Here is a 12,997-nt window from a genome sequence, read left to right as displayed (position 1 = left end):
GGCAAAGGTTAAGAAGGGAAAATTGTGGACATCTTCAAAACTCCTGAAGGGCGGTGGGCTACAGAAAACGGTTTCTTGGTCCCCTAACTTCTTACAACAAGAAGCCCTCCGAAACCCCAGCGTAAAATTTCTTAGTGAGTTAAGCATTTCCCTTGTAAAGTGGTGAGTGCTGATAAAAATTGATGCATCCAGCAGAGAGTTTCAGCGTTCTGTTGGAAAATCCTTCACTGAATTGCTATTTTGAGAGGAGAGCCATGTGTCTCTACAACACATTTTTCACTTGAGCAGAGAGAGGATTTTGGCATTAGGCACAAAACAATATATTTTTTTCTGTTCCTTGCTTTTCATATTTGACAGCCAAAATTCTGAACGGTTTAAATGGGTAAAAAGAAAAAAAAATGAAATAAATTGAATGTCTCATTCAACTGTTGATATCCCCTTCGTTTCTATTTAAATTCAGGGTGTAAGTTTTAAATATCTGTTTCTCTGCTATTTCTGTTGTCCTTGGCTTTTCTCTAATAGGTTTCTTTCTCTGACTCTTTTTTTTTTTTTTTTTTTTGCCCTTCCAGGAAACATTGGAAATTCTTTTACAATTGACCCCATCTTGGGCTCTATAAAAACTGCCAGAGAATTGGACCGAAGTCACCAAGTAGACTATGATTTAATGGTAAAAGCTACAGACAAAGGCGATCCACCTATGAGCGAGATGACCTCCGTGCGCATCGCTGTCACCGTTGCTGACAATGCCTCTCCCAAGTTCACATCCAAAGAGTACTCTGTGGAGATTAGTGAAGCCATCAGGATTGGAAGTTTTGTTGGGATGGTCTCTGCACACAGCCAGTCATCCGTGATGTATGAAATAAGAGACGGAAACACGGGCGACGCATTTAACATTAACCCGCATTCCGGAAGCATCGTCACCCAGAGAGCCTTGGATTTTGAAACACTGCCCATGTATTCATTGACAGTGCAAGGGACCAACATGGCCGGTTTGTCCACCAACACAACGGTGGTGGTGCATGTGCGGGATGAGAACGACAACCCGCCCATGTTCACGCAGGCGGAATATTCAGGATTCATCAGCGAGTCGGCCTCCGTCAACAGTGTGGTGCTGACAGACAGGAACGTTCCGCTGGTGATTCGAGCGACGGATGCTGACAGGGAATCCAATGCTCTGCTCGTCTATCAGATCGTCGAGCCGTCCGTGCACAACTACTTTGCTATCGACCCCACCACCGGCGCCATCCGTACAGTGCTGAGTCTGGACTATGAAGAAACACGTGCTTTTCACTTCACCGTCCAAGTGCACGACATGGGGACTCCTCGTCTCTTTGCCGAGTATGCAGCAAATGTGACTGTGCACGTGATCGACATCAATGACTGTCCCCCTGTCTTCTCTAAGTCACTGTACGAAGTGTCTCTTCTCCTGCCAACATACAGAGGTGTGAACGTCATCACGGTGAACGCCACAGATGCTGACTCCAGGGCATTCTCCCAGGTCATGTACTCCATCACTGAAGGCAACATTGGGGAGAAGTTCTCAATGGACCACAAGACTGGCACCATCGCAATACAGAACACGACTCAGCTACGAAGCCGCTATGAGCTGACCGTCCGCGCCTCCGACGGCAGGTTCACAAGCATGGCCTCCGTGAAAATCAATGTAAAGGAGAGCAGAGAGAGTCCCCTCAAGTTTACCCAAGACGCCTACTCTGCAGTTGTGAAAGAGAACTCCACGGAAGCCAGAACGTTAGCTGTCATCACGGCGATAGGGAACCCACTCAACGAGCCTCTGTTTTACCGCATCCTCAACCCAGACCGCAGATTTAAAATCAGCCACACGTCGGGCGTGTTGTCCACCACTGGGATACCGTTTGACCGTGAGCAACAGGAGATGTTCGACGTGGTGGTAGAGGTGACTAAGGAACGTGAGCCATCGGCAGTGGCCCACGTTGTGGTGAAAGTCACCGTCGAAGACCAGAATGATAATGCTCCAGTGTTTGTTAACCTTCCCTACTACGCTGTGGTGAAGGTGGATGCTGAGGTGGGCCACGTCATTCGCTATGTTACTGCCATTGACAGAGACAGTGGCAGAAATGGTGACATACACTACTACCTTAAGGAGCATCATGACCACTTCCAGATTGGACCCTCTGGTGACATTTCTCTGAAGAAGCAGTTTGAACACGACACTTTAAATAAAGAATACCTTGTCACAGTGGTCGCCAAGGACGGAGGGAGTCCAGCTTTCTCTGCAGAAGTTCTGGTTCCCATCACTGTCATGAACAAAGCCATGCCCGTGTTTGAAAAGGCTTTCTATAGCGCTGAGATCCCAGAGAACGTCCAGATGCACAGCCCAGTGGTCCATGTCCAAGCCAACAGCCCAGAAGGGCTGAAAGTGTTCTACAGTATCACGGATGGAGACCCTTTTAGTCAGTTTACTATTAACTTCAACACTGGGGTGATAAATGTCATAGCACCACTGGATTTTGAGTCCCACCCAGCCTATAAGCTAAGCGTGCGGGCAACTGACTCCCTGACGGGCGCTCACGCTGAAGTGTTTGTTGACATCATAGTGGAAGACATCAATGATAACCCTCCTGTGTTTGTGCAGCCATCTTACTCCACAACCCTGTCTGAAGCATCTGTAATTGGAACACCTGTCCTTCAAGTTCGAGCCACAGATTCTGACTCGGAACCAAACAGAGGAATTTCCTACCAGCTGATTGGAAATCACAGCAAAAGTCACGATCATTTTCACATCGATAGTAACACGGGGCTCATTTCACTAGTGAGAGCTTTGGATTATGAACAGTCCCAGCAGCACAGGATCTTCGTAAGGGCTGTTGATGGAGGGATGCCCACCCTGAGCAGTGACGTGGTCGTCACTGTGGCTGTCACCGACCTCAATGATAACCCACCTCTGTTTGAACAACAGGTTTATGAAGCCAGAATCAGCGAGCATGCCGCACACGGGCATTTTGTGATGTGTGTGAGAGCCTGCGATGCCGACAGCTCAGACCTAGACAAGTTAGAGTACTCTATTCTATCCGGCAATGATCATAAAAGCTTCATCATCGACAGGGAAACAGGAATTATCACGCTCTCCAACCTCCGCCGCCACACCCTGAAGCCGTTCTACAGCCTCAACGTTTCGGTGTCTGATGGGGTTTTCCGGAGCTCAGCTAGGGTTAACGTAACTGTGATGGGAGGAAATTTGCACAGTCCCGTTTTTCACCAGAACGAATACGAAGTGGAGCTAGCTGAAAACGCTCCCTTGCATACCCTGGTGGTCCAAGTGAAGGCATCTGACAGAGATTCCGGCATTTACAGCCACGTAACTTACCACATTGTAAATGACTTTGCCAAAGACAGGTTTTATGTGAATGACAGAGGGCAGATTTTCACTTTGGAGAAACTTGACAGAGAGACTCCGGCGGAGAAAGTGATCTCGATCCGTTTGATGGCTAAGGATGCTGGGGGGAAGGTTGCTTTCTGCACCGTCAATGTCATCCTCACAGACGACAACGACAATGCGCCTCAGTTTCGCTCAACCAAGTACGAGGTGAACATCGGGTCCAGCGCTGCCAAAGGGACGTCGGTTGTCAAGGTTTTTGCGAGTGACGCTGATGAGGGATCGAATGCCGACGTCATCTACACCATCGAGGCGGATTCTGAAAGTGTCAAGGAGAACTTGGAAATCAACAAGCTGACCGGCCTGATTACTACAAAGGAAAGTTTAATAGGTTTAGAGAATGAGTTCTTCACATTCTTCGTTAGAGCCGTGGATAGCGGGTCTCCGCCCAGAGAGTCTGTCGTTCCTGTTTATATTAAAATACTTCCACCAGAAGTACAGCTTCCTAGGTTCTCAGAGCCCTTTTATACCTATACCATCTCAGAAGACATGCCCATTGGGACAGAAATTGACCTCATTCGAGTGGAACATGGTGGGACGGTTCTTTACACCCTTGTCAAAGGCAATACTCCCGAGAGTAATCGAGATGAGTTCTTTGTGATCGACAGGCAGAGTGGGAGACTGAAACTGGAGAAGAGCCTTGACCACGAGACCACTAAGTGGTATCAGTTTTCCGTCCTGGCCAGATGCACTCTTGATGACTACGAGGTGGTGGCTTCTATAGATGTCAGTATCCAGGTGAAAGATGCTAATGATAACAGCCCAGTTTTGGAGTCCAGTCCCTATGAGGCTTTTATTGTTGAAAACCTGCCAGGGGGTAGCAGAGTCATCCAGATCAGAGCATCTGACCTAGACTCAGGGGCCAACGGCCAAGTCATGTACAGCCTAGACCAGTCCCAAGACGCAGACATCATCGAATCCTTTGCCATTAACATGGAAACAGGCTGGATCACGACTCTCAAGGAGCTTGACCACGAAGAGAGGGCCAGTTACCAGATTAAAGTGGTGGCGTCGGATCACGGTGAGAAGGTGCAGCTGTCTTCCACTGCCATCGTGGGTGTTACCGTCACTGACGTCAACGACAGCCCGCCGAGATTCACGGCTGAGATTTACAAAGGGACAGTGAGTGAGGATGACCCTCCGGGCGGCGTGATCGCCATCTTAAGCACCACCGATGCCGACACTGAAGAGATCAACAGACAGGTGTCGTACTTCATCACAGGTAAAATGCTTGGGACAAACGATTCAGCATAAGACGAATCCATATTACACGTAACATGCTAAGTGTGGACTTACGCATCTGGGGAGTTGATGTGGTTTTAGTTGTCTAAAATGAGTAGAAATAACATGTAAGCTGAATTTAAAGGACTTTAAGCAAAGCTGTTTCGACCTAGACTCCTAAGATTTATTCTTATACTTTATACTTAGTATTGTAAATGTGATCTAAAGATGCATTGCAATCTACATTATGGCTTTTTAAAGTTGACATTCTTTAATCTCATATTTGAGTAGACATATTATGGCTGCTTTGGTTTATTTTGTTTTGTTTTGTTTTTTTAAAGTTAATATGCAATAATATGTGTAAGGACACACTTGTAATTCCAGCTCAAAGGAGCTGAGGCAGGAGGATTCTGTAAATTAGAGACCAGCTTAAAATACAAAACCATAGTATGAAAAGCAAAAGAAAAGTATGTATCAATTTTAATCATCCTTTAATCCCTCGTAAACGGCAATGCCATGCATTCTTTGTATAATGTATTTTTCCCGTGGTTATGAAATTCACTTTGTAGTCCAGCGGCTTTGGCAGTCACCTTCCTCCCTTAACTTTCTAGGAGGGGATCCCTTGGGACAGTTTGCTGTGGAAAATGTTCAGAGTGACTGGAGGGTGTACGTGAAGAAGCCCCTCGACAGGGAACAAAAGGACAGTTACCTTCTGACTGTCACAGCAACAGACGGGACCTTCTCTTCCAAAGCTAGAGTTGAAGTCAAAGTTCTCGATGCCAACGACAACAGTCCAGTCTGTGAGAAGGTAGGCGTGTTCCCCTTAGGATTGTACGCCACAGATGTAAGTCTCCTCATCTTTCCATGGGGCAACTTTTGAGGTATCATAGCTCCCTCATGTTTTGTGTAACCATTGCTTACCAAGTTGAAGTGGAGGAGCGTCACATGGGCAGGATTTGAGAAAGCATCACCATGACTTGGCAGCATGCTATGTCGGTCAAGAACTTTGGTCTAAAATATTGGAAAATAAGGGGTCTCTTACGCACACCCAGTGTCTGACCCTAAAAACACTCTGGAAGCTTTTTATGAAGATAATCTCTTCATTTGACGATATAGTTGTTTCAGGGATGGGGAAACATCTGGCCAGCAGCGTCTACATGTACAGTACACGTGTGTTAATGGACTATTTTAAGGCATTGGTTGTTCATTCCAGAGAAACCATGAGGTGATTGAAATGACTGCTGCTACTGCTGGGCTCAGTTGAGCCTGGGGCCGTGGAACTGCAGCAGGCGAGATGGCTGACTGGAACTGGGTGATAAAAAGCCACCCAGCGGCCGAGCTGGTTTAGCCCTAGTAGATTATGACCAGGAGTATAAATGCAGGGCCTCAGCCTGTGAAGACTGAAGGCAGGTGTGGGGAGACCAACTTTGTTTGCCAGCAGTAGAGGAAGTCTTAGCCCCGGGAAGGGGATCCAGGCCGAGTGGTGCACACCTGCTCTCCCAGTGTGTTTGGCTGAGACTGGAGAATTGCCACATGTTCTCAGAGAAGTAAACCAAACCTCATTGTCAGGGGAGGTAGCACTTCTGAGAGGGGAACAGTTAATCCCAACATGTATTTGTGTTTCTTAATGGCAGTATTTAATGACAGCAGTGGGCTATGTATCTCTTCTTTTTTATATATGCATATTATATAATAGATATATTTATATATTTTTATATACATATTTTTGATATATGTGTAGTATCTATAGTAAATCTTATCCCATTCATAATTTTTAATTATGCCAACTCTGCCCCAGATAATACTTTAATTTGGGGACATCATCACTTGAAATAATCACTGTTACAAAGTACCCAGTTTTGTGAACCCTAAACTATATCTTCCCTACATTAAATTCCTCTTAGGAAGAAAGTGTAACAGGAGCATCATCTCCTTCCCTTATGTGTTCTATTTATGGCATGGCTAACGTGATAATTGGAACTGGAACCAAGTGTCCAACAGTGTGAGGATTCAGAGCGATGTGAACAAAGAGGAAGCAGACAAGCCTGAGCCTTACCTAGCCCTGGGGTTTCCCCCCATCCCATGAAGACCGTTTAACTTGTAATTGCAGTTATTTAATTCTCTGCGAGGAACAGTTGGTTGTACACAGTCAATCCCTGCTCCTCAAATTAAGTAAATATAATGTAACAGATATACATTTCCTCTAGTTTTTACATAAATTCGGGCTATTACATAACATTTTCTCATAAGAGTTTGAATTAAGTTTGAAACAGTTCAATAGCATATCATATTTTATATCCTAAGGGTTACGTGTCAGACTGGAGTCACGGATGTGGGGCTGGTACCTGTTACAAGGCTCTTCCTTGTTCCCACATCTGTTTTATAAGAACACTCACTTTAAAAGCTCTCTGAGTATTTAACTCCAGTCCTTTCCCATGGTTTCCACGGCCAGAATGAGATGATGTCTTTTCCATCATCCCCTCGGCCATCACTGCCGACACTGAATGCTCCTGTTGTTAACAGTGTTGTTTAATGCCTTGTAGACCTCGTATTCTGATACCATTCCTGAAGACGCCCTTCCTGGGAAGCTGGTCATGCAGGTCTCTGCCACAGACGCGGATATCCGGTCCAACGCAGAGATTACTTACGCTTTATTTGGTTCAGGTGCAGAGAAGTTTAAACTGAATCCAGACACAGGTAAGGATGGAATTTGGGACTAACTTAATAGTGTATTTCCTCTGTGTGGGAGACATGAGATCATGTACAAAACTGGAAATTACATTTTTCTCTTTTAAATTTTATTCTGATGCTGTGGAAATGACATCTTAGAAATCTAAACGGCAACTTAATGTGTAAAAGTTGGGAAGAGATAAAAACAGGCAGCCATAGTTATCACCTACTTGGTCTTTAAGATTGAAAAATTAATATGTTTTCTTTGAAAAAAAAATACTCAGGGTGTATCTAAACATTTCTTCTTTAATTTGATAGTGTGTTGCCTAAATTTGTAATTTGGCATTTTCTATAATGAAAACGATCCACATTTTCTTCATCTTTAAGCTTTTGAACTTGGTAAGGTTGTTATTATTTTTCTCCAAATAAGAGTTGTTCAGATTTTGTAATTGTAGAAGAAAAAGAAAGTGATGGATAATCGCCCTAAGTCTCCAGTGTCCCCATCTGTTTCTGCTCGTCTCTAGGTGAACTGAGAACACTAGCCCTCCTCGATCGTGAGGAACAAGCAGTTTATAATCTTCTGGTCAAGGCCACGGACGGAGGTGGGAGGTCCTGTCAGGCGGCTATTGTGCTCACGTTAGAAGATGTGAACGATAATGCTCCTGAGTTCACCGCAGAGCCGTACACCATCACGGTATTCGAGAACACAGAGCCTGGGACACCGCTGACCAGAGTGCAGGCCACTGATGCAGACACAGGTATCCTGAGGGACAGAGATGCTCTGTCCTTGGGGTGTGCAGAAGGCTTTGAGTTCCCCGTGATGGAACACACCCCATTGACCTCTTTTCCTCATGCACGTGGTGGAACTTGGCCTTGTTGTAGTCATGATAAACTAAACCATTTTTCATGAATGTTTAAAGTCTTGACAATTGCATCAGTAAACTTCCTGCTGCAGTGTAGCTGCGGTGTCTCTAAGGTGTTGTTGTTGACGCCATTAACTGACACTCCCCGACACCCATGTTGGGGTTTGAACCTGCGGCTTTCATATGCTTGGCTAAGCTTTGTACCAGTTTTATCCCCAGCCCCTAGAAGTGCCTTTTTGGGAATAAATCAGTAGTGCTGTTAAGGAAGCTACAGCATCACAGGAATGTAGCTAGTACTACATTCCTAAAGTTGTATGCATTTTCAAACGTATTTGTGAAGAAAGTAAGTATATACATTCAAACATTATGATAATAGAGGATAAAATACCTTCTTGGTTCATTAATATTGAAGATATTTTTAAAAGTCAACCTTAATAATTCTTTGTTGGGTGAAGTTAATTAACAAATAGATTTCATTTCAGTAAGTCTTATAGATTCCAGCATATCAGGGATTAGGGACTCAAGGGCCCCTATTCCTAGCTGAGAAGGTATCGACAATGATTGGCTTCAGAAGGAGGGAGAGCCATTTTTCTTTTCCTGGTTGTTCATGTACAGTTTTGATGGATGATTCTATCCTAGTGAGTACAGGGCAGTACATACTGGAGTTGGTAAATCATTTTTAAAAGAAAAAAAAAAAAAAAGCATATAGAGGTGGAAGGTGTGCAGGGGTGGACCTAGGAGCTAGAAGTGGGGGTGAATTATCAAAATACATGTTGTACATACATGAAGTTCTCAATGAATTAATGAAGCTATTACATTGAAAAAAATCCTGACTACTGTCAATGATTTGAGTTCTTTCTTCTGATTATTATGTTTGATAGGTTCTTTGCATGTTATCTGTTTGCATTTTCATCATTTAAAAATGTCTTGTGCTTTTAAATTTTAAATTACTCGCCACGAAACCTGATAGGATTATTTATTTCATGCTTTGCCAGGATTGAACCGGAAGATTTCCTACTCGCTGGTCGAATCCGCTGACGGGCAGTTCTCCATTAACGAGAGATCTGGAATTATCCAGTTGGAAAAGCATTTGGACAGGGAACTACAAGCAGTCTATACTCTCACTTTGAAAGCAGTGGACCAAGGATTGCCAAGGAGATTGACAGCTACTGGCACGGTGGTTGTGTCTGTTTTGGATATAAACGACAACCCGCCAGTGTTTGAGTACCGTGAATATGGCGCCAGTGTGTCTGAGGACATTGTCATCGGGACGGAGGTTCTCCACGTGTACGCGGCAAGTCGGGATATCGAGGCCAACGCGGAAATCACCTACGCCATCATAAGTGGAAATGAACATGGAAAATTCAGCATCGATTCTAAGACAGGTAACCCTCCCTGTGAAGTGAGGAAGCACTCATTCCATACTGAGGGCTGCCTGGCACTTCCTGCAACGTGGTTGGTGGGTGTTCTGAAGAGGTAACACTCAGGTTCGTTTTCTCTTCCTGAGTGGGATTAAAAGCAGTTAGGAAACCGTCAGACTCTGATCCTGCATAATACCTACTTTCTAGCGTATCCATCATATATTACAAGCCAATTTGGAAAACTATTGGCTCTCACTCAGTGTCCCAGTGTCTTACTCAGGGTTTCTATTCATGCACAAACATCATGACCAAGAAGCAGTTGGGGAGGAAAGGGTTTATTCAGCTTACACTTTCCACGTTGCTGTTCATCACCAAAGGATGTCAGGACTGGAACTCAGGCAGGTCAGGAAGCAGGAGCTGATGCAGAGGCCATGGAGGGATGTTCCTTACTGGCTTGCTTCCCCTGGCTTGCTCAGCCTGCTCTCTTATAGAACCCAAGGGATGCCCAAGGATGGCACCACCCATAATGGGCCCTCCCCTCCTTGATCACCCCCTGAGAAAATGCCCCACTGCTGGATCTCATGGAGGCATTTCCTCAAGGGAGGCTCCTTTCTCTGTGATAATTCCAGCTTGTGTCAGGTTGACACACAAAACCAGCCAGTACACCCAGGTGTGCCAAGGCAGGATGCTTAGTGGTGATAACGTTGTATAATTACTCATTTAATCCTGATATCAAAGGTACACAGAGTGACTTCCTCCTGACAGATGTTCCTATACTGAACATCTATTAATTCTATAAGTTGACTTCTTTACTCATTACATACACCAGTCAAAGGAGATTGGATTCTAAGGAGCCAGCCGCGTTAAAGATCAACCATTACTAACTCCTGCTTTGTGACTAATGCTGGTAGCCTGTGGTCTAAAATGCTTTTGCACTCTCAGGACATTGTAAAATGTAACTCTTCCAGGCTGCGCTTAGTTGTGTGTGTGGTGTGTGACTATTTCTGATGAAGAATAAGGTGTCTCATGACTTTTAATGTAATTTGAATGTCTTATATAATATCCGTGGGACTCTTGTAGCAATTATCCTTTCAAGTAGGATGGAGTAGGTCGAGCAGAGTGTTCTTTCAAGTATTGTTAAATCAGCGAGGGATCTTATTTTATTTCTTTAATTGTTTATTGAAACCAGATCTTGGTGTGTTGTCCAGACAGGTCTTATGTGCTTATTCTTCCTGCCCCAGCCTCCCAACTGCTAGTATTAGAAGCAGCACAATCCCAGGGTTCCATTCTCAGAGGGGATATTTAACAAGACTAAGTGGCGAGTTACTGTATTCTTTTCAGAAGAACATTCATGACAATAGTAACAATAAGAAGGGAAGCAAAACGCACTGAGTTGAATTTTTTTAAAAAAAAGTATTAAAGTCTGTAGTGAACCACATCAAAGAAGGACTAAGAGCCACCATCATTTTAAAAGCATTATAGTCATTTAAAGCAGAGAGAGAGCGTTATTGACTAATGCCACCAGGAATATGATAAAAATAAAGGAAATAAACAGGGATGTTGGGTGGGTAAAAAAAATCATAATTTTTAATTACTGAATTAAAGCTGAAGACATACAAGTTATTTTTTGCATTGAGAACTACATGTGTTAAGAGGCATCATCGTTGTAATAAGAAATGGAGCTGCCGTGGGCTGGACGTAATTCTGTCTGTCCATACAGGGGCCATATTTATCATTGAGAACTTGGATTATGAAAGCTCCCATGAGTATTACCTGACCGTGGAAGCCACAGATGGAGGCACGCCTTCTTTGAGTGACGTGGCGACCGTGAACATCAACGTCACAGACATCAACGATAACAGCCCCGTGTTCAGCCAAGACACCTACACCACCGTGGTCAGTGAAGATGCGGCTCTCGAGCAGCCTGTCATTACGGTGCGTCTCTTCCCTCACAGCTGCCTCTGTTGGATCTTGAAGGGGTGATTAGTAAAGTCACTCTCATTCTTAAACTGGTTCTGTTGTAAATATGTTAGAGGGTTGCAGTTGTTCAGTAAGAGGACATGGCTCAAGGCTAGAGCGCTCATGCTGTCCTGTCCCATGAGGATGTGTGAGTCTTCACACTGCAAACCAGGAAGCCCGTTGCTCAGCCAATCAGTGGCTTTTAAGTAACTGCCGTGAATAAGCTAGCTGTTATTTCCTCTGTTGTTTCCTAGATTATGGCTGACGATGCTGATGGCCCCTCAAACAGCCACATCCACTACTCCATTATAGAGGGGAACCAGGGAAGTCCGTTCACAATTGACCCTGTCAGAGGAGAAGTGAAAGTGACGAAGCCCCTAGACCGGGAAACGGTAAGCCTAAAAGGGGGACTTAAATTGGTATCAAAGCACTAAAGCAATACTAGTTCGGACCTGCTTGGTATAATGTGAAGACCCCAAAGGGTAGCACCATCATCTTAGGATATGCTGAGCCAGGACAGAAGTATTTGAAAATCAGTTAAAGTTTTGGCTCTTAGGGGGCTCTTTTTGTTTGGTTAGTTGTTTTTGTTTGTTTGTTTGTTTGTTTGGTCTTTTTTGTTTGTTTGTTGTTGTTTTATTGTGACTGTCTTTTTTCCTTCATTATTTGGGAATCTCCCATCATGCACCCTAAACTGCACTTACTTCCTAAACTCAACTCTCTTTCCTCTCATGTCTGCTCCCCTTCTCCCACCAAAAATAACCAAAAACCAAAACCCAGGTAGTCAGTCTTGTGTTGCCCATGTACTCAGTGGACAAACCCCCAGTGTCCAGCCCCACAAGAGATCAGCAACCTTGCCAGAAGCCATCAACTGTGGAGAGCCAGGGAGAAGTGGGCCACACTTCCGCTCAGGAGGGGCGGAGCCAGCTCTTCCACTGGCTTACTATTTTTGAGTGGCATGTTCTTAAGAGTCTGGGAGGCTTGATTGACTCTTAGGCTCAGAAGGATCTATTGTACTAGGCAGAGGAGCAAAATGTGATTTTTTTTTTTTTTTTTTTTTAAACTCGGATCTTGCTATATAGTTCAGGCTGGACTCAAATTCACAGTACTCTTGCCTCTGATTTCTGTGTGTTGAAAACTCGGACTGAAATTTCAGTCAACCAACTTGACTGAAATTTAGTAATTGTCACTAAAGAACCTAGCACTTTTAACACCCGTGTATCCACTGTGACCTGATGGAGTTCTCAAGGCTGTGTGGTCGAGCATTGGCTAGACTGATGTCCTACAGAATGGTACTCCAGGACTTATCCATCTTCCCGGCCCAGTGCTCGCTCTAAAGATACTGTAACAGGGAACTGCCCTAACAGGGAAGCTGTCTCACTTGACTTGATTTCTTTTGCAAGTGGCCACAGATATTACCTTGAGGGATTTAAATGGCTAAGTATAACCCAAGTGTGAAATTGAAGGTGACGGTGACCTGGCACATCTTGAGATGCTGAAAATGAGTCTGC

The 12,997-nt window shown here is 44.5% G+C and overlaps 1 protein-coding gene across 6 annotated transcripts in view; it reads left to right on the top strand.

The window, feature by feature from the left end:
- Nucleotides 1-12,997, top strand: part of Fat1 (FAT atypical cadherin 1) — a 119,540-nt gene that overhangs the window by 89,806 nt on the left and 16,737 nt on the right. For all 6 annotated transcript variants that reach the window (XM_029480380.2, XM_029480379.2, XM_029480377.2 and 3 more), the window contains 7 exons: nt 570-4,637; nt 5,248-5,444; nt 7,180-7,333; nt 7,831-8,064; nt 9,165-9,554; nt 11,251-11,465; nt 11,744-11,881. In XM_029480380.2, coding sequence (XP_029336240.1) covers nt 570-4,637; nt 5,248-5,444; nt 7,180-7,333; nt 7,831-8,064; nt 9,165-9,554; nt 11,251-11,465; nt 11,744-11,881 — 5,396 coding nt within the window. The remainder of the gene's footprint in view (nt 1-569; nt 4,638-5,247; nt 5,445-7,179; nt 7,334-7,830; nt 8,065-9,164; nt 9,555-11,250; nt 11,466-11,743; nt 11,882-12,997) is intronic.

This window comes from Mus caroli, unplaced genomic scaffold (assembly GCF_978045245.1).
Source record: "Mus caroli unplaced genomic scaffold, Mus_caroli_1 scaffold_10, whole genome shotgun sequence".
In the NCBI taxonomy this organism is placed as follows: Eukaryota; Metazoa; Chordata; class Mammalia; order Rodentia; family Muridae; genus Mus; species Mus caroli.
The sequence above is the reverse complement of the archived record's forward strand: the minus strand, read 5'-3'. Positions and strand labels throughout refer to the sequence as shown.